Source organism: Tinamus guttatus, unplaced genomic scaffold, assembly GCF_059628265.1.
Source record: "Tinamus guttatus ecotype Peru unplaced genomic scaffold, ASM5962826v1 Tinamus_guttatus_pri_ptg000325l, whole genome shotgun sequence".
Taxonomy (NCBI): domain Eukaryota; kingdom Metazoa; phylum Chordata; class Aves; order Tinamiformes; family Tinamidae; genus Tinamus; species Tinamus guttatus.
The window spans coordinates 212,958-234,670 of record NW_028288859.1 but is presented as its reverse complement, the minus strand read 5'-3'; the positions used below and the strand labels follow the sequence as shown (position 1 = coordinate 234,670).

The following is a 21,713-nucleotide window of genomic DNA, read 5'->3' as shown; positions in this document are numbered from 1 at the left end:
TCTGATGTACATTTTTCCTCCGCAGCACCCTACTGCACTAGGTTATTTAAAAGGAGAATGCATTTTCCATCAGCAGCAGTTGTTCCTAGGAGCCACGCCATTCCGCAGCCCTGGGGCGCCGTTCTGGACGCGGGAGCTGGCTCCTCCTAAAGCAGGGGCTGCTGCGGGTAGCCGGCGGGCTGCGGCGGCGCGGCGGGGTACGCGGCGGCGGGCAGGCCCGGCGCGCCGCTCGGGTAGGCGCCCGCGTCGGCGCCCGCGGGGAAGGCGGCGGCGGCGGGCGGCACGAACGCCTGGCTCAGCACGGAGTCCGCGGCGGCGCTGCAACGAAACACACGGGCGCTGAAGGACTCCTACCTGTTCTTCTGGCACGCAGATTGGCAAATAAGATTTTGGCTTAGCCCAAAAGTGAGCTGTACGTTTTCAGAACGGTAAAGCAATGTATTAAATACAGTTATAAATATCCCAGGGATACTCCATCTATGGATAAAATAGTAATTACTAGCAGGAAGTAATCAGTTTGCTAAAGTCATACCTTAAATATGCAGCTTGGGCAGGCTGGGTTGCTCCAGAAGAATTCACGTTTTGAGGCAGAGACCTCAGCTGCCCCATCTGATCCGGTCCTAGGCTGTAGCCCTGGGAAACAGTGACTTGGTGCACACCTTGTATCATGTAGTTTCCACTAGGTGGCTGCACAGGATACGACTGTAAATAAGAAGCATCATCATCTACCTTTTATTGTCAACTAAATAACAGCGAGCATGGCACGGAATGCAATTACAATGTACCAGCAGGCATGGGTTCAAGGGCAGTGCTACTGTAGTCTGAGGCTATCACAAGTCCATTTTTCCAACGAGCTTCTAAAACCAAAATATGTAACTCCTCATAACACGTGTGTAGGTTTTAAACAAACACTCATTATTCCAACAAGTTGTCTTCCCCCCCACCAAAACTCACTGCTTAACAGTTGCACTTCTAAGCTGAAAGAACAGCCTTTTGTATCACATAAAAACAAAACAAATCTTAAATCCCCCTGGAAACCTTATTTCTTTTCCTCTCATTTGCCTTTCATTTAACATTTCCATCTTGCATATTTTGATGTGCAAACACAAGACCGTTGAGTGGGAAGATGTACATCCCTAGAGATTTGCAACTGAGTAACATTTTGAAAACCAGAATATGACAATATTCTAAGACTACAACAAAAGAAAAACAGCAAGAACTTTTGTTTCTCGCATTTCTGGGTAAGACAATATTTCTCCCAAGTCCTTTTCCACCCAAGACAGGAGAGGCTGGGCAAACTGCCTATAGAAGTCAACGCAAGCTCACGGTTCATGTTCTGCGACTTGGGACGGCGTCCGGACACAGCAGGACAAGGTAACGTCACACCAAGTAACCCTGCTGAGGTGATCAGCACCCCCTCGCGACGCTCAAGTGTGTGTCTTGGGAGAAATACCGAACTCCTGTTGTGTTTTGGCTTAAATTACCCTTTCACCCCCAAATATAATTAAATTCTCAAAACTACCAGAGTTAAGGGCACAGAATTACTACTGACTGACCTTTTCGGATCTAGCTGTTACTATGGCAACTGTTCTTTTATCACTGAACCATTAACATTAAGGTAAAACTCACGTAAAACGCTGACCCTGCATTTTCTCTAAAATGGGTCCTTAAAATCCCCTTTCTCTTCCAGTTTTGTTTTCTTAAAATACCAATATGACTTATTAGAGCTACTGTAAATCAGTGTTGAGCTCCTACGCCCACTAATACAACATGGTTATTTCTCAAGGAAAAAAGAGCTATTTCCAGAGCAAGGTTTCTATATATAGAAAAAGTGCACTGTGCTCATGATTAATGCACTAATATTAAAGTTCTGTCACATCCCTGCTATTAGATAATAAAGTAACATTTTGCTGGAAGATTGAGAACATGACTCATAGCAAGCAGATCCACCAAGCTGCTGAAACGCACGATTCTAACTTCAAAGAAAAGTTAACCATGGAAAGAATCTTCCAGACTTGTCAATTACTGTATCTTTGTATTAAATATACAGCAAAAATTAACAACTATCGTTTATTACTCAAGAACATAACTGCAAGTGAAAGTACTTTGGTCTACTGCGTAAACGATGTTTTATCCTAAAGGCTATAAAAAATCCCAAGGCGATGTCAGATTGTTCGTAGGCTAGCAAGAAAGCCCACACTTCATTTCTGCTGTCATCTTTTAAAATAGAAAACTATATTTGGAAAGTCGCTATTTCCAGAGAGGGGTACTGACCTGCACAGAAACACCAGCAGACGTAGGTGGATATTGTGCAGGATGGTGGAGTTTTGAGTAGGCTGAATATATCGGCGTTTCATTCATCAGTTTGTTATAGAGCTCCAGGGCTTCTAGAACTTTCACATTCAGTTCAGATAATTCTGAATGTTTTCTGTTACAAAACAAATATATACGGACACTGAGCTTCCTTTAACAGCTAGTGTGACTTTCAGGAACAACAACAAAAAGTAGTTTGTTAAACTATTTGAGAGTACAAAAAAGAGATTAAGAGGTAGATGGCCAACTTTTAGGCAATATCACAAAACTTCCAGAATCCATGCAGTTTCCTCATACCAATGGGACTGCCTCACTGTAATAACATTTTTAAAAATAAATAAATAAAAACGGTCACTTCACAGGTGTGGTAAATGTGGAGGTAAAAGTGAGAGTTGCCTTCTCACACTTTTAACATCAAATATCCCTGAGGGCCCAGAAGGAGAAGATTTAGTTGAATACATTTTCCTGTCACTGTGGACAGTCTGCAGCAGAGTGAAAATCCTAAGCATTAATACATAATGAGAAAATGGCTGAGATTAAGGCTCACCTATCTATCTCCTCTAGTTTTTCATCTATCATTGGACCCATCTGTTGACAAATATCTGTGGAGACAAAAGTAGTTCATGCATTGCACAGTTGGAATTTTAAATCTAATTCAGCACAAAAAATGCTCTATCCAATGACACTAAGATAGCATATAAAATCAGAGAGTGTATCATGCCTGTTCCATCAAAATCATTTCTAATTAATACTCATTTTTCCCCATGCAAAGTAAAGAGGAAAAATACACTGTTAATTCTGGTTTCTTGTCATCCTCTCTTTCCTTCTACCCTTTCAAACAAAAGGCCACTCATGAAGACACTTTTGCATTTTGGCTTGCACGCTGTGGGGTCTATATCTACAATTTTTCCCTCTTGCAGGAGCACCCAGACTCTCCAGAAATCCATCAAGAGCTTTTTTTATCCTCACTTTTTTCACTCTAGGAATACTTTTTTTTGATACACTCAGTTGTTCTTACACACCTCAAATTAACCAGCTCTTAAGCACCCTGAATTTCTAACAATCAATATTTTGGAGCAATTTTTGCTTCAAGTTACTTATTTCAGGCTGAGTATTGATAGCAGAACAGATCTTGCAGAGCTGGTGCTCTCATTAGACTAGCTGGTACTTTCATTACATGGCTAAACATGGAGTTGCCTTGATAACTATTAGAGAATTCAGTTAGAAACACAGCCCCACACTCCCACCAAGAAATAAACTCTTCTACAGCACAGTTAGTACAGACCCAGGTTTCTCTAAGGTTCAAACAAACACAAAAGAACTATCAACTGAACCCACAAAAAAATTGTGAAACGAAATGCAAGAACTAGCAAAGGTAGTGCTCAGAATACCTTCCGAGTCTAGGAGGTCTGGAGAATCCAGCTTTAAATCTGTAGGATCTATGCTCTGAAGCACCTGCAGCGTTTTATCCATCTTCTCCTGAAAGGTCAAGAGAAGATTAAGAACAGTTTTTTTCTGAAGTATGACAAAGACTGTTTTAATTTTCATATAAGAAGTCAATTATATAAAGGAGTTAGCATTTCGTCAGCTAGTACCAAAAGTATGTTTTCACCAGCATAAAATAACAGAATTCAATAGACTGAAAATGACTGCATACCTCATCTATATAAACTGGTTCAGGTTCTGCTTTCTTAATTTCTTCTGTAGTATCCACAGTTACGGAATTTTTATCCACAGTTGCTAAAAAAGCAAATATTATTTTCTGCAGTTGTATTACTAAACCAATTTAAAAAGCACTTTCTTTTATTGAACAATATTTAAACTTTAAACCAATTTCAGCTGAATTTTCTCAAATTCCGTTTTGCATCAAACTTTAAATGAGAGAGAAATGCAAGTAATCACTTGAAGAAACAAGCTCCTAACTGCTGGAGAAGGGAGAATGGATTTACCTAGAAAACCCCTTAACAAGTTTGTATTTTGGTCTGACAGACTGACCACAAATCCAGGCCCAGCAAGACAGAGGCTTTGGTAGCCCTACCAGCATCTAAGAACACCTCCAACAAATGTATGGTTAATTCTAATTAACCTCCTAGTGTTTGGATTTCTTTCAGAATCATGATCATGCATAAAGCTAAGAATGCAATTTTAACAAATTATTGATATAAGTTCAAATGTTATTCAATACTATATCCGATGTCAAAGTCTCCCTTTTAAAACATCCGAAAAGAAGGTAAATTATGAACTCAAACATAGATTACTCACAAAGAACTATGGTAAATTGAACTGAACTTCTGCATAAGACAAAGGGTCCCAATTCAGAATCAAGATATAGAAATTGTGCAAGTCAGCCACAGGAGTGGCATTTGCTTCTCTGTCCATTTTCAAAGCAATCAAGATCCTTCTCTTAATTCTTTCCTTACATCCACTTCAAGAAACAGCTTTACTGAAGGACTAATTCAGAGTTCCAACATAAGCTCACCTTCCTAAAATAATCTGCTAGTTTTTAGTAGTTAACCTACCTGTCTCAGGTTCCACACTTAAGTCAGAAGTCACAAAATTGGATGGAAAGAGTCCCACTCCTCTGTGATTTTCACCTTTCCACCAATTGGGGTCACTAGGGAAATAAAGCTGTTATTACAAAACTCCAAACAATTAACTTTTACTGTCAACTGCACATTTTGCACTTTTGACAGAAAACTGGTGATGTCTAATGTACTGTTTCTCTGTGTATCCAATAACAAAGGTGAAGGAGAACATTTATAGAGATTTGCAGGCTGGCAGCAAAGCCAAAACCAGGAGTCTGACACAGGCATTGGGGGAAATAAAAGCATTCAAGAGCAAGTGCTCAGTTGTACTCAGCTCTTAATTCTTTAGACTGATTACATGATCGTTCCAAAGTATGCAAGTAGGGACTAGCATTAAAAATTTAATTGACCTATCACAGCCTATTTAATTAGAACTGCACTAGTGAGGAGGAAGCGCTTTGTAATGATCATTAGGGCAATGGTGATGATGGCAGCAGTGCTTTTTCTTCAATTTTACTGCCAACAAATGAGAATACTTGATGGCCAGAGATTTAACAATTTTTGGAAGTAAAATTTTAAGGCATATACAGCTAGCGTTTCCCTATAAGCATCCTAACAACAAACTAATTGGACCTGGACCACAGAACGAAATATCCGCGGTGTCCCAGCAAGGGCCACCCTGCACCAGGGTCAAGGACGCAGCGCTGCCTGGGCGCGGGGTCACCTCGGTTGGCAGAGGCGCCCTCTCCTCGCCGCTGCATTTCACACACGGCAGCCAGCAGAGCACAACCAGGAGCCTGTGCACTGCAGCCACAGCCCTGCGCTCCTCCCGGGACCGCGCGGCTACGGCGAGAGCTGCTGAGGGGGAAGAGAGAAAGGCTCGTGCAGCATCGACAGCCTAGGAGGGAACTCTGCTTTAAGGGAACAGCTCATCAGGGAGGAAACGCGGGAACCGGGAAAGGAGGCCAGGGCTGTTTTGCAGGAAACTAGGAACCTTTCTGGAGGGGGAACAGCTTGGGGGACAGAAAAAAAAAAAAATAGTAAATGGATGTGGGAAAGACCAGAAAAATGCGGAGGAAAAAGTTGCTAACCTAACGACAGATATGTTCTGGAATAAAGGCACCTTCAGCTGAATATATTGTACCTGTCATCCAAAACAAAAATAATTTCTCCACTTTTAAAGGTGAGCTCATTGTCCTCGACTGCTTCAAAGTCATACAGAGCTCGCACCTTCCTCGCGTTCTGATTGTTTTGCTGAATTTCTGCAGATGGGTACAAGGATTTGGTTTCCGTTTGTTGCTGTTTCTGCTCTTGCAAAGACAATTCAATAGCTACAATTAGGAGAGGAAAAAAAAAGGTAAGTTTATATATTTCATCCCTATTTTATATTTATATACAAAAGCAACTGGCTTTCCTAATCAAAAAGAGAAAAAATGCGTTTACAGGTATATTATAGAAGTAGTCTGTATCTGTTCTTCTAACACTTGAAATTTAAAATCTTTGCTGCAAATTATTAGCTATATTTCACATTTCAACAGCTTTACTCTGCCTTGCAACAGGATTAAGAGGCAAGACAATCATGTGCAAGTTATGAAACATTTCAGGAAAAAAATGCTTTCTGTGGTACTGCCCACAACTTGAATCATCTCACATGCTACCGATGTCAGCAACATTGCCAGCATGATCAGAAATACTGGTAAACTCTTCACTGACATCTGATCAACTATATTCAAAGGAGAAAAGAATAAAATATATAACAAAACAAAATAACAAAACATTTAAATATTCAGATTTATAAAGCATCAAGATGAAGGCTACAACAAAACATGTAGGTGCAAAAGGGAAGAGTCCCAGCTCTCTGAAGAAAGCGCGGTCGCCACACAACGCTCAGCAAAACATATCTTACCCCACGGCCTCCTGCAAGGCCTCTTTCCAGTCAGAATGCTAATTCCCAACCCTGTGTGCCCTCATCTGAAGTTCTGCACAGCAGAAGCTCCTACCACTTCCTAGCACTGTGCATTTGAACAACACACGTCCTGGAGCTGGAGTCTATCCAAAAGCTGTGCTAAGGATATTTACCTTTCGCTATATCTTCATCTTCTTTGCTTTTACTTGACGATGCACCATTCTTAGCAGCATTTGTGGTAGCCTGCAAACATATGAGTAACAGAATAACTTCATGTTACACAGGAAAAAGTAAGCTGTAGAACTATGTTTAAAAAAATAGGAATAAATTGTTCTTGGTTAGAGTCAAAATGACCTTTTAGAAAAAGGAAGGAAGTCTCCAAAGAAAAGAAAAACAAAACAAACCCGCCACCTCCAGAATCTCGCCCTGGTTTTATTTGTTTCTCTCAGTAAAGAAAAACAGTGAAAGGAATAAAAATAGTAAATAAGCAGATACCATTGAAATTATTACTCTTCCCACTTCTGTCATCCCTTCGCCAAGGAAGGCCGGGTCTTTGGGAGCAATAACCTCCCAGGCTGTGCACACCCTGCTGCTGCCCCTCAGGAGCTCCCCGGGTCTCAAAGGCTCCTCTCGTAGTCCAGCAGCAGCGGGTTAAGCTCCCGTGCTAGACCTGCCTGGGCCAGCTGAAGCACAGCTCAGCATCTGCTCTGAACAGCTGCTCTCATCAGTAGTAATTTAGGCAGAGCAGCAGTTGTTTGCCAAGTCGCTGAGGCAGTCGGACTAGCAGAATAGAACAGAAGAATGGGAACGAAGAGCGGATTTACATAAAGTTGGAAATCATTGACTTGAGTAATACAAGTCTCTGCAACAGCGTGGCAAAATCATTCTGGGAATTTCCATTCAGCACGGAAGTCTTCCTCCACGCATCAGGAACGGAAGCTTCCCACACTAGCACTGCCTAGGTCTCAGCAGTGGTCCTAGAAGACAATGTTGTACATGTATAGCAGATCCCAAGAAATACCAGCTTTGCTTTTTTTGCAAGGAACTACATGAGGTAAAAACATCAAGACATCATTTTATAAGTATTTGCACAAAAGCAAGAATAATTTTCCAGCTTTCAGTACTCTAGATGTTCTATGTTTCTGCCATATGTTTTAATACATATCCTAGATCAAGGATATGTGTCAAAACACATGCTGATTAAATTTGTGGGAGAAGGAGAGACTACAAGAAACATAAAATGTCTCTATACATCTAAAATAGAGAAAAGTAACTTCACATAAGGAATATATAATAGAAACCCTAGGTCTAATTTTCAGTATTGATTTTAGCCAGATTCATTTGCCATTAAAATGTTTAATGAGCAAATCTTAGAAAATAATCCTATCATCATCATCTCTGCTTGCAATAAGACTAGGCAAAATACATCAGCAGAGGTAAAGCTCACAGGATAGGGCTGGCACTGGAAGCCCTCCTGGCACAGGAAACCACGCACAAGAAATGGGAACTTGGGAACAGAAAGCAGAGCCCAGATGATCTTCAGGAACATCTCAGCTTCAAACACTGCCCTTTGCTCCGGGAGGCTCTGCGGGGAAAAGCGTGTGCTCCATGGCAGCACCAAGAGTCATGAAACACCCAGTACGGCGCGTGGGTGGAGAAATGTGAACATTGAAGGTAGTGACAGCTCAAGGAAGTTCTAAAAACAATCTGGAGAAAAAAAGGATCTAAAAGGAAATAAAGGATTGTGAAATAGCCTTTAGTCTACGCTTCGTGCTTTTCTTACGAAGGCAAGGAAGTAAAAACAGTAACACGAGCAGAAATGATCTTCCTCAGTGTAGGGAACAGACCAAATTAGAAAAAGGATCCTACTCTCTTAATTGAAAGCAAACAAGATCTTGTTTGGACACCTTTCCATTTTCCGTCACTGCTTGAGGCCTCATGGGAGCAAAAAGTATTAGGTATACCAAATCTTAATTTAAAAAAATCATTTTTTACCTGTGATCCAGCTGCAGGAAAAGTTACACCTTCTTCTTTCAGAGATTTAACAGTTGCAGATATTAAGCTACATTGTGGGTCTTTCTGAAATTCTTCTGACCACTCCACCATTAGAGTTTTTAGCTTTTCACATACTTTTGGATGAGCCTAAAAGACAGAATTGCATACAGAAAGATGCTTGTGTATGTTTGCATATCCCTATACGCATAAGTATGTCTCCTCGATACCGATGCCCTCACAAAAAGGAACCAGGCATCATCCAGAGCGCCACCATATCACTTAGAGTGACTCCTCCTGTCTCCCACCCAGCGTGTCACCCTTTGGGTCTCGAGGCAGAGCGCGGGACCGCGCAGAGGCGCCGCGTGGGGCACCAAGGGTGCTGGCCGGGCTGCCCCAAGCGGCCTGGCATGAGCAGGGACGCAGCCACAGAGCTTCAGCAGCAGCACAGAGCTCTGTTACACTTGTCTGAACTAATTCCCTACTGCAGGAAAGGGAGAAGGTGTAAGTTTTCTTTGCCCTCTGAAGATTATTTTTTCAAGTGTGCTGGGGGAAAACACAAGCCCTTCTCAACAAAATAAACTGCAGCCCAGTAAACCATTCTTCAGTGGGATTAAAGGTTTTTTTTTCATCTGCAAACACTGTCAAACCATGAAGGTCAATGTTCTGTTTCAGAATGGCCCATGCTAATGGGAACAAAGGGGAGGGCTTAGAGGCCTATTTTTCCACAGAAAGTGAGAAACAGAAGAGCTGTGAACTCATTTTGCTTGCGCTTTATTAGTTTCCTTAATTGCTTTGCTCAACCTCTGACGATTCCAGGCCTCCCACCTCTTTGAAGACTATCTTCTTTCTACCCATTAGCCATTTTGGCCTTCAGCAGGAGCAGTTTGCTGCTTATTCAGTTCAGTGCATCCAGATTTAGCTCACAGCAACAGTTTGACCCTAACGTCTCCTTTTCTCAGTCATTACCACTTTATTCAGTGTTCTGAGAATCCCTAGAAACTGAGCATGCCGAGGACCCCCTCCTTTGCCCTGTTGACACATACATTTCTCAGTTTCCCCTTTCTACTTCAGCCTCTGAATTTCACTCCAGGCAAATAAACTCAAGAAAAGTTGCCTTCACCATTATCAAATTAATTGTGCTTAGGAAAAATCACAAATTAATTAACATTTCCCATGTCATTTTGTAAAGACTTCAACCAGGTAGAAAATATCAGCATATTGCCTACTTCATATACTTCATATACTATACTTCATTGCCTACTTTATTTTTGCCATGAAATACAATAAGTTTTAGTGTTAAGACACAGCACAGTACCTTCAATTTCATCAAAACAAAGGCGCATGTATTAATTATAACATTAGCATACAACTATAACATTAGCTTTGCCAAGTCTTTGCTCTGCTGACAGAGGACAGTTATCAAATAGTTCTCCCCCACTACTTAAGGTTATAAAAAGTTACCTTATTTATTATACTGCGAGCTTCATTAGCAAAATCACGAGAACATACTTCTAAGTGAAAGGTTTTTCCACAGTTTGATACACAGGCTCCTAAAAGCTGACAACAGAAATAAAATTACAAAAGTGTGACAACAGTGCAAACAGCCCAAATCAAAAGCACAAGTGAGCAGCTAAACGTGAGCCCTTGTTCCACACGAACACTTCTACCGCCGCCGCGGAAGATCCGGGAACACGTCCACTCAGCGCTGCACACTCCACACTGCACACACAAAGCCAGAGGAAGGCCTGGGAAACGGCCACAGCCTACTCACTGTAAGGGCTTGCAAAGCCACGTGGGGAACTTTATGATTTACTCTCTTCATAATGGCTTTAAGGCAATCTTTTGCTCTAGGAAAGAAATAGAGATAAACGTGACCAACATTATGATGTGCAAAATGTCTGCTATCTGCTACTCAAGCAGGCTAAGTGAACAAAACCAGGCCTATTAAAAACGGAATCTGAACTAAACTTCTCCCACACCAGAGCCGGGAAAAAAATATTGGAAAAAAATATGTAACAACATGCTTTTATAAATGTATGAGATTACAACGGACTCCATTTGTATGCATGTATTTTGCACCAGCTGCCATAAAGCTGCTGACAAGCCATAAAGGGAGAAGTGGCCATTGCTTAGGGAAATAGAGGTGAAAACCAATAGAAAAAGGCAACATAACCAAAACAGAAAATCAGCAGCAGTGGTTAAAAACTACATAAATCACCTACCAAAAAGACCCTATGGATTTAATTTAAAAATAGCATTCCCATATTGTGAGCTCTTGGATCTCATTTCCAAGACATTTAAGATGCCAAAACAAATGAAAAAATCTTTATGTAAAACACACCAAAAATCTTCATGTAAAGTACAAGTATAGAATAACAATTAGCGAGCTAAATATTAGCAAGCTAAACATTTCTCTATTAAGAGGCTCTGTATTTAAAATGAGCCGTAAAGGCAGCTAAGAGCTGAGGCTATTGTAAGGCTTCATTAGCACCACGACTTAATGAAATGAAGGCATTAAACACAGGAGAGCCTGCAGGAAGAGCTGCTGGAGCCCCTTTTCCCCCTGCCCTCCGCACGTGGGGATGCTGCAAGGCTGGAGCTGCCTGTCCCCGAGGCCACGGGCACCTGCTCCCCTCCCTGCAGCACCGTTCACATGGGCTCCGTTGCCATCAGGCTCCCTAAGGAGCTGCCATGGAAGAGGGTGGGGAAGCAGCTGACAACCTTCTGCAGCTCAAATTCTCCCTCTTGCCAATGGAGAATCATAGCAGAACTGCAGCTTAAAAAAAAAAAAGGCCTGTGCAAAAATTAAACTAAAACTGTTTCACTGTTAACACCAAAGAAGTTGGTTTTAAACCAGATTTCACCACATTACATCTACACTGAGAAAGATCTCATGCCAGTAAGTTAAGCTGCATCTACGTTCACATTTGGGTTTGGAGGAGTAGTCTAGTTTTGAAAAAATATTCTGCGATTGTTTCCACAAGTTGCACATGGACTCAGCTCACTGGTGGGTTTGGGGCAAGTCAACCAGGCCAGAAGCTCCTCTGTGCCCCAGACACGCTCCAACCTCCCCGGGAGCCGTCAGGGCACGGCCAACAACCGCTCCTGCGCGCGGTTTCAACCAAGGCCTGGGCGGTTATTCCATTCAGGAGGCGAGACGAAATCTGGACTGAAGAGGTAGAAATCTGAGCTGCAGAGTGGATGCAGGGGCCTCAGTATCAACTGCTGATTTCCTACTCCAGTCCTGTGGTGGTAGTTACTTGCTCACATGGACACAGCCAGAGGAGCACAGCTTTAGTCCCAACATTTAACATGTTGAGTCGTATTTAATGTGCAAAATATCCAGAAAGTCAACATACTTGCAACAGATTTTTATGTATGTATTTAAATTCAGGTGACATCATTTTCATAAAATCGTTCTTAGTAGGGACAGGCAGGGAAGAGACAACTATGCAAAATTAAAATAATATATGCTATCAGGAGTGACATTTTAAAACTCAGAATTTCAGGTTTAGTTATACGTTTTCCTTATACAATTATTAAAAAAAAAAAAACTCAAGAGTTTTTAAATTTGCCTTTCCCCTGCAACAAACCAATTTAAAACAGTCACATCATCTGGCATTAAAAGAAAGACAGGAGAGAGGGAAGGACTTCAGAAAAGAATCAAAGTACATTCCACACTTTTTTCTTAAAGACTAAAGATCCCCAGATTGAACAGATTTGCCATTCTTTCCTGTGGGAGGTAATTAACACAAAAAGAACTTTCTCAGTGCAATCTTAAACATTACGTATAACTGTTTAAAAAAAGCTTCCAAGACTCACTTAAGGATACTGTCTACTTACCAGTTCCAAGGACAGGCTGATCGCAAAATTCAGAACATTTCAGCACTCAAAACATTACCTTAAAATTCAGCAGTTACTTTTAGCCCTTATAGAATCACTGAATTAGCACTCGTTTTTGTATTACTGAGAAGGTTAAACTTCAAGCTGATTCAAGCTAATCTGGGTTTTCATCCCCTTTTTTTCCCTTGATGTCCTCTATCTGCCCCACTCTTTCTACAGAATAAGCACACAAAGGTTTTCATCATGAATGGCTATTTAAATAGAACATACGTAAAGAAACGAGTTACATTTTCTCCTACTGACACAGTTGCTTCTTGAAATGTATGCAAGATCATTAAATATGAATAAGTCAGCCTACTGCGCACAACTCCTTAAAAACTGGAATGCACCCAGCATACACCAATTGCTCCCCTGGAAATTTTGCTGGAACATCTTTTTCAGAGCGATTCAAAGCCAACTGCACATATTTGTATAGCTTACAGGAGTGTCACACTGGCAGCACTCCTGCATAGCTGCTGTGAGGAGCGTTTTGGGAAGCACTGCTTCTGAAACGGGTCTTTTCACATGAGCATTATCGACACGGTGTCGCGCTGAGAGGCGGCTTACCCGTTCGGAGTGCTTCCAACTCTGTCACATATATCCATAATAAGACCCCAGTCTTCACTGGTGTTATATTCATTGGTAGCTTTTTCTATAAAAAAAAAAAAAGCAAAAATTATTAAATATCTTATTAAGTTCAGACTGCAGTGACCAAATACTTTCTCATCCCTGCCAAAATGGACATTGCACATTCTCCAGAGAGGGGCAGTGGGGGTATCCTGTCCTGCCCCCCACCCCAGACTAATGCTAATTTTTGATCAAGTTTTGTATATGACATTCCTCATATGGAAAGAGCAGTACTGGACTAAGAGATGTAGTCAGGATTCAAAAGATAAAGTAGGTCTATAAAGCATCTCTAAAGCATCTCCTATTCAACATGCTTCTTAAAACATTATTACTTTCTCAGAAAATCCATGTATCACAATAGCATTTTTTTGAGGAAAAAAAAATTACATGGCAGAACAGAAGGCTACTTAAGATTTCCCATATTTCATTTAACTTATTAACTGCCAACACTTTAGTTTTTCTGTGCTCTTCCCTTCAAGTTTTTGGTAGTCACGTTATTTTGATCACATATAAATATTTCAGTTCCATTAAAATAACGGCAAAGCAGCAAATAAACTATTGTATACACTTTATTTTCTGCCTTAAGATATAAACTGCTTCCCACAGTTTAAATGCTTTGACTCAAAGATAAATGCTTTCAGATTTTTATGTTGTATATTATTCTATCAGAATGAACCTCATAAATGATTGTGGCACTATCATAATCATTAGTTTTACAGTATTCCAGCAAGAGAAGACACAAAATCCCTTTTGGTTCACGTATTTTAAAGACTACTTAGCAGATTAAAAGCAGAACAGAGCGGTCATTCACTATTAACATGATGGTGTTCTGTGATAGCAGCTGTTCCAAAATTCTGTTTGCTGACAGCAACACCACTGCAGGATAACCCCCTTTCTACGGGTGTAATTATGTGTGTCCTGATAATCAGCTTCGCCGCTTAGTTTTGCAGTCGGAAGTTGCAGCAGCCCTTGGGCCAGCTCAGCAGAACGGCTCCCAAAAGGGAAACACGGGAGCCAGCAGCGCCCCTGGAACCTCGCGGGGCAGCAACAGCAGAGCAGCAACAACGGATGGAAATGCACGAGTTGGACTGCAGGTCACCTTCACAACACAGGTTATCTATTTAAGAGAACTAAATGTTGTTGTGAAAACACGTTCCTATAGCACAGACCTTCTTAAAAAGACACCTGGAAAAAAACTCTATGAAAAAAAATTACATAAAAAAATTAGAATCACTGACTGCTCTTCAAGGTAAATGGAAGACTGCAATTTTAAGAACTTGAATATGCATTTTTCGTAAAAAAAAAAAAAAAAAAAAACTACACTCAGAAAACATTACTGGAATATAATGACGAAAGTGGAAATTAAGAATACCACAGTGCAACGTTGAATGCACAGGGCTTGGGCCTGGTGTTGTGCCAGCTAAAGCTGCTTTATGGAGGCCTCGCCCTGCACGCCTCCGTCCCCAGCAGCGTGACTCCTTCCCTCCAAACTCGTCAGCCACATCCAGCCACCTCACCGAGTGACAGCAGCCCTCAGTGACAAAGAGCACAACTCGAAGGGGCTGGGCACATTCCTTATTGCGGGCCCTGGTGTGATCCTGCTCCACAACCTGCCTGCCCTCTGCAAGGCCAAGCTGGAAGCGGGCACCCTGCGCCAGCAGACGCTGCCACCGCTGCCGGAAAGGCCAGGAGTGAGCAACGAGCAAAGAAAACACAACATGGAACAACTACTTAACTAAAGAGGCTTTTCTCCCCCCAGAATAGCAGAGAAACATAGGAAAATGGGAACATGACAGAAATAAAAAGCAGTAAGCAGAAAAAAAAATGGTGGTAGCTCAACAAAAGGGCAGGGAAGCCAGGAAAAATTGAGTTTGTTTCATACTCCAGTCTTCAGAGCAGTGAAGCCCCGCAGGAAGCAGAGGAGGACACCGCACTTGGTCTCAGCAACGGCCAGTGACTGCAGAAGAGGCGAGCTCAACCATGAGTGAGCACCGGGCCCAACCCGTGAAGCACGTCTGAAGACAGAAGCTGTCGAACATCTGAGCTTTGTTATCTTTTTCCTATGGTCCCAAACATCCCTCTTCCCACACAGTCGTCTCATCTCCTCCACTATTTTCATTTTAAAACAAGTAACAACTCTAGCAAGACCATTTTCTTTTGGTGAGGGTATTAAGAAACACAACATAATAGCATTTGTAAAACATATATACCGGCTCCCAGGCTTTGGTAGGACACATCCATTACACCTATCTGAGTTGCTAGTGAAAAAACAATTGCTTCTAAAATATCACAGCAAAGAAAGAGCTGAAACAGGTCCTTAAGCATAAAGGGACCTGGGAAATTCACCACAACATTGCCTGCTCCCAGGCAGTCACGTGTTCGCTCGTGCCCTGAACGTGCCATCCCGAGTTACACAAGCAGTGCCCGCCACGGGCGGCAGCGGAGGAGCAGAGCGGAACGCATCCGCGGGGCTCGCGTTACTCCAGGTAACACCAGCAGCTCTCCTCCTCTTACAGCGCTTGCTCTGCAGGCTAACGTGTCGCTTTTCTCCTCTGCAAAGGACTCGATCACTGTGCAGAAGTTACAGATGTTTGCTATCCCGGATTAGCTCTTTTCATGTCCATGGACACCAAGACATGACTGACAAATCTAACCCCCCACACTGTTCCCACCCAAAAGAACGACCCAGCTACCATAACGCAGCTCAGCCCACCCTCCTGGCAGCTCTCCCGCTCTGCCCAGGGCCACCTTCCCTGCCAGCACTACATATTTAACAGCATCTGCCTTTTTGCTTAGCACCAGCCGCAGCTTAAGAATCATCTTGAAGGGTAACTGCTTCACAGATGCTGAGACATGGACTTTGATCAGAAGAAACAGATGTGGGAGGATGCGTTTTCCAAGTTTTTCTGGGCTCTAAGAGAATAAAAACCTTAAGAAATTCTATTAATTATGCATACACTCTGTAGTCCTCCAACTAATGAAGGAACTTGAGCTTAGCTTTATAAAAATAACTCACATTAAAAGCAGAATATGCTTCTTTACTGCTGCTCAGTGTATGAAAAAAAAAATCATTTTTAACTGGATCAGTTCCCTGGTCGGATTTGCCACACAGCTGCACAAAAAGCGATGCCAAGAGAGGAGGTTGCACCGACGTGAGCAGCTGGGGAGGCAATGGGAACTGTTCACCAGCGCTCCCGCCAAAGGAGAAAAGTGTGTGAAGCTGCTGCCCCCAAAGCACTCCCCAGGTCCGTAAGAGCAGGGGATGGGATGCTGCTGCAGCCCAGCACATCACGAAGGGGAGGGTTCTCACAGTCCTGTCCCCACCACGCAACGCCCAAAGCGTGGCTGTACCTCAAGGGCAGATGAACTTTGGTCTTCCCAAACAAATCGCACTGGTTCTTTTCTCCTTTATTTCACAGAGAAGGGACAGGTAAAATCCAGAAATAGCAGACAGGAAACCATTACTATTGAGACTGCAGCCAAGCAACGTGTGGCAATCCTCCCAAGCATTTCTGTTTATGTATTTTAAAATATCAAGTCCTCTGTCTCTAAAGATCTTGGCATAATGTGAATTTGCCCCAGATCTACCCAAACGGGTGCCCTACAGGCCAAGAACACCAGCTCCGACCAGCTGCCTCCACACCTTGCAGTTTTCATGCAGTGTCCAGAGCTGGTCCTGCTCATTTCCACCAACGCATTACCGCCGCTGTGACCCTCAGCTTTGCAAACGCACACGTTGCACCCCTGCAACACAGCAGTGAGAACTCTGCGCGTGTGTCTAGGATCTATATTCACAACAGTAAGAAGCAAGGAAAACAGCACAAGGAGCTGGGAGAAATCTTAAAGCGCCTGCATGAACATAGGCAGGGAGGGAGGAAAGAAAGAAAGGAAAATGTGGGAACTTTACAGCTCCTCTAACTCCCTAAGCATCCCAAAAGCTCCGCAGGAGCCTCCAGCTCCACGCTTTGATTACTGCTAAGAGTATATCACCCTGTTACACAGCAAAATCCCCCACTGGCTGCTTTCCCTGGAAATCAATGGCCCTGTTTGCACACAGCATGTTACACGGACACAACGAAACCAGCAGCCCTGTCCTGTTGTGAGCTCTGCTTCGCGCATACAGCCTTCGAGCCTGCAAAATATTGTTATTTCAGCCATGGATACCCTCGAGTCAAGCCTGGCAATAACAACAAATAACATGTCCATTAAAAAAAAAAAAAGGAAAAGAAAATAGAGCGCAAAAATTCTTTTTCTCTTGTGTCCCAAAAGTTTACGCTAGAAGTAGAAATCAAATGAGCACTCGATCACTGACTCAGCACAAAGACCAACTCGATTTGATATGAACTTTGTTAAAGACTGACCACTATGTGAAATAAAATCTTGTAGACACACAAATATTTTAAACACAGCAAACATCTGTATTTCATAAGTATGCAAAAGCAAAAGTAATACATTTACATGTGAAAGCTTAAAATAAGAGGAAATTCCAGGCTACTGCTTTGTTGTTGTTTTGCTTTTATTTGTTAGAAGATAAAGCAGAAAAACACAGCCTAACATCCTACACATCTCTTTTTGTTTACTCTGCCTTTGTATACATAAGGCTAGAAAAATGACCTAAAAACATCCAGCTTTAATTTTCAATTATAAATAAGATCTCTCTAGTCATAATGGGACATTTTTCCAGTAACATTGCATGGGAAACTATGTCCTTCTGGAAAAGCCAGTCCTATCTGCAGCAATCCCAGTTAGCAACTGTACCCCACTCACGTCACTCTGAATATTTTTATATTTTATTTTAAAATTGGAGCAGCAAAGTGGAATATTAAGAAATATTTTTGGCAAAGATTTTTGGCAATTTTCGTGCACTGAGAAGGCTCTAAGATGCAATTTTAGCTTAAATGGCAAACCTGGTATTTTCCCTCATCCCACCACATGGGCAATAGGCTGGGAAGTAAGCAATACTGCAGTCAGACAATTTGAAAGCTACAAGAAAACAGCAAAATTACCAGGGAGCCAGTAACAAAGTTGCATTCTAGAGCCTGGAAGGCACCAAAATTATATGAAAGCTATCAGCATTCAGATATTAAATAGCAAAATCTCTTTCATAGCATAGTAACAAAAAGGAGTGCTGCTATGATGTGGCAAAGCCTGGGCTGGGGGAGGCAGGGGTAGTAGGCCTGGGAGCAGACTAGCCATAAGCCCAGGGATGAGAAGTAAAGGACAAATGTGGTGAACTGCAACACAGATCAGGTGTTTTTCTACATGAAGATATCTTAGCAAAGACTAACTGGTCTGTTCAGATTGCACAGCAAAATACTTTGTAGGATGTGAGGAAGAAGTAACTAGCTCCAGCTCTTAGATGACTCCACGGTATGAAGGAAGACGACCTTAACACAGAGCCTAACAGAAAGCACTATTGATGCCAGGGAGAGTTTACCTCCTGAATGCCTCCAAGTTGGTCTTGGAATCAATACTGCTAAAACCCTTGCTGACATGAGTAGCGAGAGGAAGGGTCTTGCAATAAAACTAGAGGAAAGCTGGAAGGTAACATCAACACAAAGATGTAAGCAGGCATGAAAACCCTTGAGGTGTGAATTAGGTGAAAAAGATAACATTTAGAGAAAATGTAAACTCACACCTACTGCAGGCCAATGGGAGATTCTCCTAGAAACTAAGTGCTCAACAGCTGGAAATAGAGAGTGTAAAACAGAGGTGCAGATTGACAAGCACACCATAATCTAACACAAGAGGACAGGGGTCACCAACACAAAGCAAGGTAAACACTTCACCAAAGTACAAGCAAGCATCAAATGCCTCACACAAGATACAACCTGTGGCACAATTCCAGATAACAACGTTCAAATTAGCACAGATGAAGTTTCCGACTCCCCTTGGTCACTCTGACATTCTTAGGAAAGATGACTAACAGAGGTGAAAGGGAAATGGTTGCTCTCTATCAAACAAACAAGTACATAAGAGATGGAGTTATTTAAGAGAAAGGACAACACCAACAAAACGCCAAGTGCACATGAAGCAACTACAAAGAGATTTAGATAGGAATTTTAAAAGCTTCTGACCCTTTAAGAAGTGAAGTTTTGGAGAATCCTCTCAGCAAGAAAAACAAATGAAAGAAATCTAGCTCCTCTAAAATGCTATTCCATAGGTTAATCCTGTGACACCACAACTGCTTACAAAGCGACGAGAGCAGATGCCGAGGAATTAATACTCTGTGCAGCTCTGCTGAAAAGCAAACATAAGGACTTGGAGTCGTGGAAGCAAAAACAGCTGTGACAAAGCAAAACTCTGTTTATCCGCATTTTTCTGAAGGCGCTCCAAGAAAGCGGCAGTATTAGAAGATGTGGAGTCCAAAGAGACAACTGAATCAACCTAATTGCTTGCTCCCTCCCCAATGAGTCCTGCCCTTCCAAGCACACTCTGTGCAGAAATCCTGCCCCTCCTTTCCCCTGCCATTTCTGCAGCTTCTGCTGAGCTGATTCAACTCACCAAACTCCCCAATTCATCATCCATTCACCTTCCTACATGCTCAGCTCAGCGGCCAGATACTTTGTTTAGACAAAATAGTTTTCTGCCGAGCTGGCGAGTTGAATTTGTTCAGTGAGGAATTCAAAAAATCCAGGCAAGGGGGCAACATGGAAAAAGCTCTCTCCTTTTCAGGGGCATAAACATCACCTGGGCTCAGCTGTATTGATGGTTTGTACCTAGGGCTTTTTATAATGAAAAATTAGAGGTAAACATAAATCCTGACAGAGGCATATTAAAATCATGAACAGCCACTTTCATAAAAACTACAAGCTGCAGTATGAATCATTCACTTGTGATAATTTGATATTCTGGATGTTCTGATTTACAGAAGAATAAAGAAAGGCCATTAATGGTAAAGACAGATCTTCCTTAGCAAGGGGCTATAAGATTTAGCCTTGCTAACTACAACATTCTTATTCTACAGCACCTGTTTAATCTCAATAAATGTGCAGATTCATCAAGTTTAAATAAGCGACTTTTAAGAAAATACAAGTGAAAAGACTGTCATTTTTTTAGGTATTATAAAGTCTGGAAGCACTAGCAACTTTCAGGCTGGCCAAAGAATTCTCCGCAAATATGAGATTTCTCAGTACAAAAAGCCTTTATTTTTGCAAATAAACTGCTTAGGTCTGTTTAAAAGATATCTGTGGCTAGCATGCCGATAGAGCTTCACGAGATACTTCAAATAACTGGAACACACACTGCCGGTTTCACAAGTTTCTACTTTCGTTTTAATCATAGGTCAACTTTAAAAATCCAATGACGGCTCATGAAAAGAGAAGGGGACAGCGAATGCTTTTATTGTGCGAACTTTGAAAGTGTGTCAAGAAAACGGACTGACATTCTACGCGCAAGAGAGGTGGTGTTAAAACAGGAGAGTGAACAGCAACGTTTTCTATAAATACATATTCCAACCTTGACAAAAATCCTAAGAACGTCACATTCTTCTGTTACCTAAAGCACTAGGGAATCAAGAACTGTAAACCTGACTCAGCTGTTTGTTTGTTTTTCTTTTTAGCTGTTTTTTGTCCTTCTGCAGACATATTACACTTCCAGAAGAGCCCCACGGAAGGAGCTCAGGAAGGAGCGAGGCCGAGCGGCGGCTCCAAGGAGGCCTCCTCCAGCCCTAGCAGAGCTGCCTCGGGGCTCTCCTGGGGCAGGACGCGCCAGCTCACGCTCAGCCCGGCGCCACCGAAGCGGGGGACGAGCCGGCGCTGCTGACATGAACCGGGCCGCTCTGCCGGGGGGCCCGCTCGAGCTCCGCACACGCAGGAGGCCCAGCGGGGCCGGGAGCGGCGCGGACCCCTGCAGAAAGCTGCTTTTTAAAGAGGAATTTCCTCCCCCAACGGCCCTCAGTAACTGCCGTTGGGGCCCGGCCGTTAACGGGGCGGGAGGGGGTGTTAACGGCCACGGCGAAGCGGCGGAAGGGGGCGGGACAAGCGCGGCGCCCGGGGCGAGAGGCCGCGGCGGGGGGCGGTGCGGGCGGTCCCCCCGGCCCGTCCCCGCTGTCTCACCCACGTCCTGCTCGAAGGCGTTGAGGCTGGCGGCGAAGAGCGGCATGGCGGACACGGCGGCGGCGCCCGCTCCGCGCCTCAGCGCTCCGCCCGCCGCCGCCGCCGCCGCCGAGGACCCGCGCGGCTGCCCGCGCCGCGCCTGCCTGCGCCTCACCGCGCCGCGCGCGCAGAGCAGCCCCCAGCGCGCAGGCGCGGCGCGGCCAGCCCGGCGCCGCGGGGACCTCGCCCACCAGAAGCCCCCCCCTCAGTGGGCGTGGCAAGACGGTGGGGCGTGGTCAAACCACTCCCTCGAGGGGGCGGGGCCGCGCTGGCCGTTGGCGGGCTGTGACGTCAGCGCGCGGGCGCCATCTTGAGGCGGTGGCCGTTGGTGCCTGAGGTGGCTGCGCGCGACGCGGCCGAGGGGAGCGA

At 43.3% G+C, this 21,713-nt stretch overlaps 1 protein-coding gene across 1 annotated transcript; it reads right to left on the bottom strand.

Annotated features, from left to right (window-relative positions):
* Positions 1-146: 146 nt before the first annotated feature.
* STAM2 (signal transducing adaptor molecule 2) lies at positions 147-21,372 on the bottom strand. Its single transcript, XM_088529162.1, has 14 exons — positions 21,306-21,372; positions 13,189-13,273; positions 10,511-10,586; positions 10,201-10,296; positions 8,740-8,886; positions 6,918-6,987; positions 5,983-6,169; positions 4,833-4,927; positions 3,971-4,053; positions 3,705-3,792; positions 2,861-2,915; positions 2,275-2,428; positions 533-702; positions 147-318 (listed from the first exon to the last, which is right to left on the bottom strand). Exons 1-14 carry the CDS (start codon positions 21,349-21,351, stop codon positions 147-149), a joined length of 1,524 nt encoding a protein of 507 aa, XP_088385288.1. The 5' UTR covers positions 21,352-21,372.
* Positions 21,373-21,713: the final 341 nt, after the last annotated feature.

Excerpts from the sequence above, each read along its gene's own strand:
- STAM2 (XM_088529162.1), bottom strand. The coding sequence starts at position 21,351 with ATGCCGCTCTTCGCCGCCAGCCTCAACGCCTTCGAGCAGGACGTGG. Across the intron at positions 6,170-6,917 it reads AGATGAAGATATAGCGAAAG|CTATTGAATTGTCTTTGCAA; the intron begins GTAAATATCCTT and ends TCCTAATTGTAG. Across the intron at positions 4,054-4,832 it reads AAGTGTGGAACCTGAGACAG|CAACTGTGGATAAAAATTCC; the intron begins GTAGGTTAACTA and ends TTGCTTTTTTAG.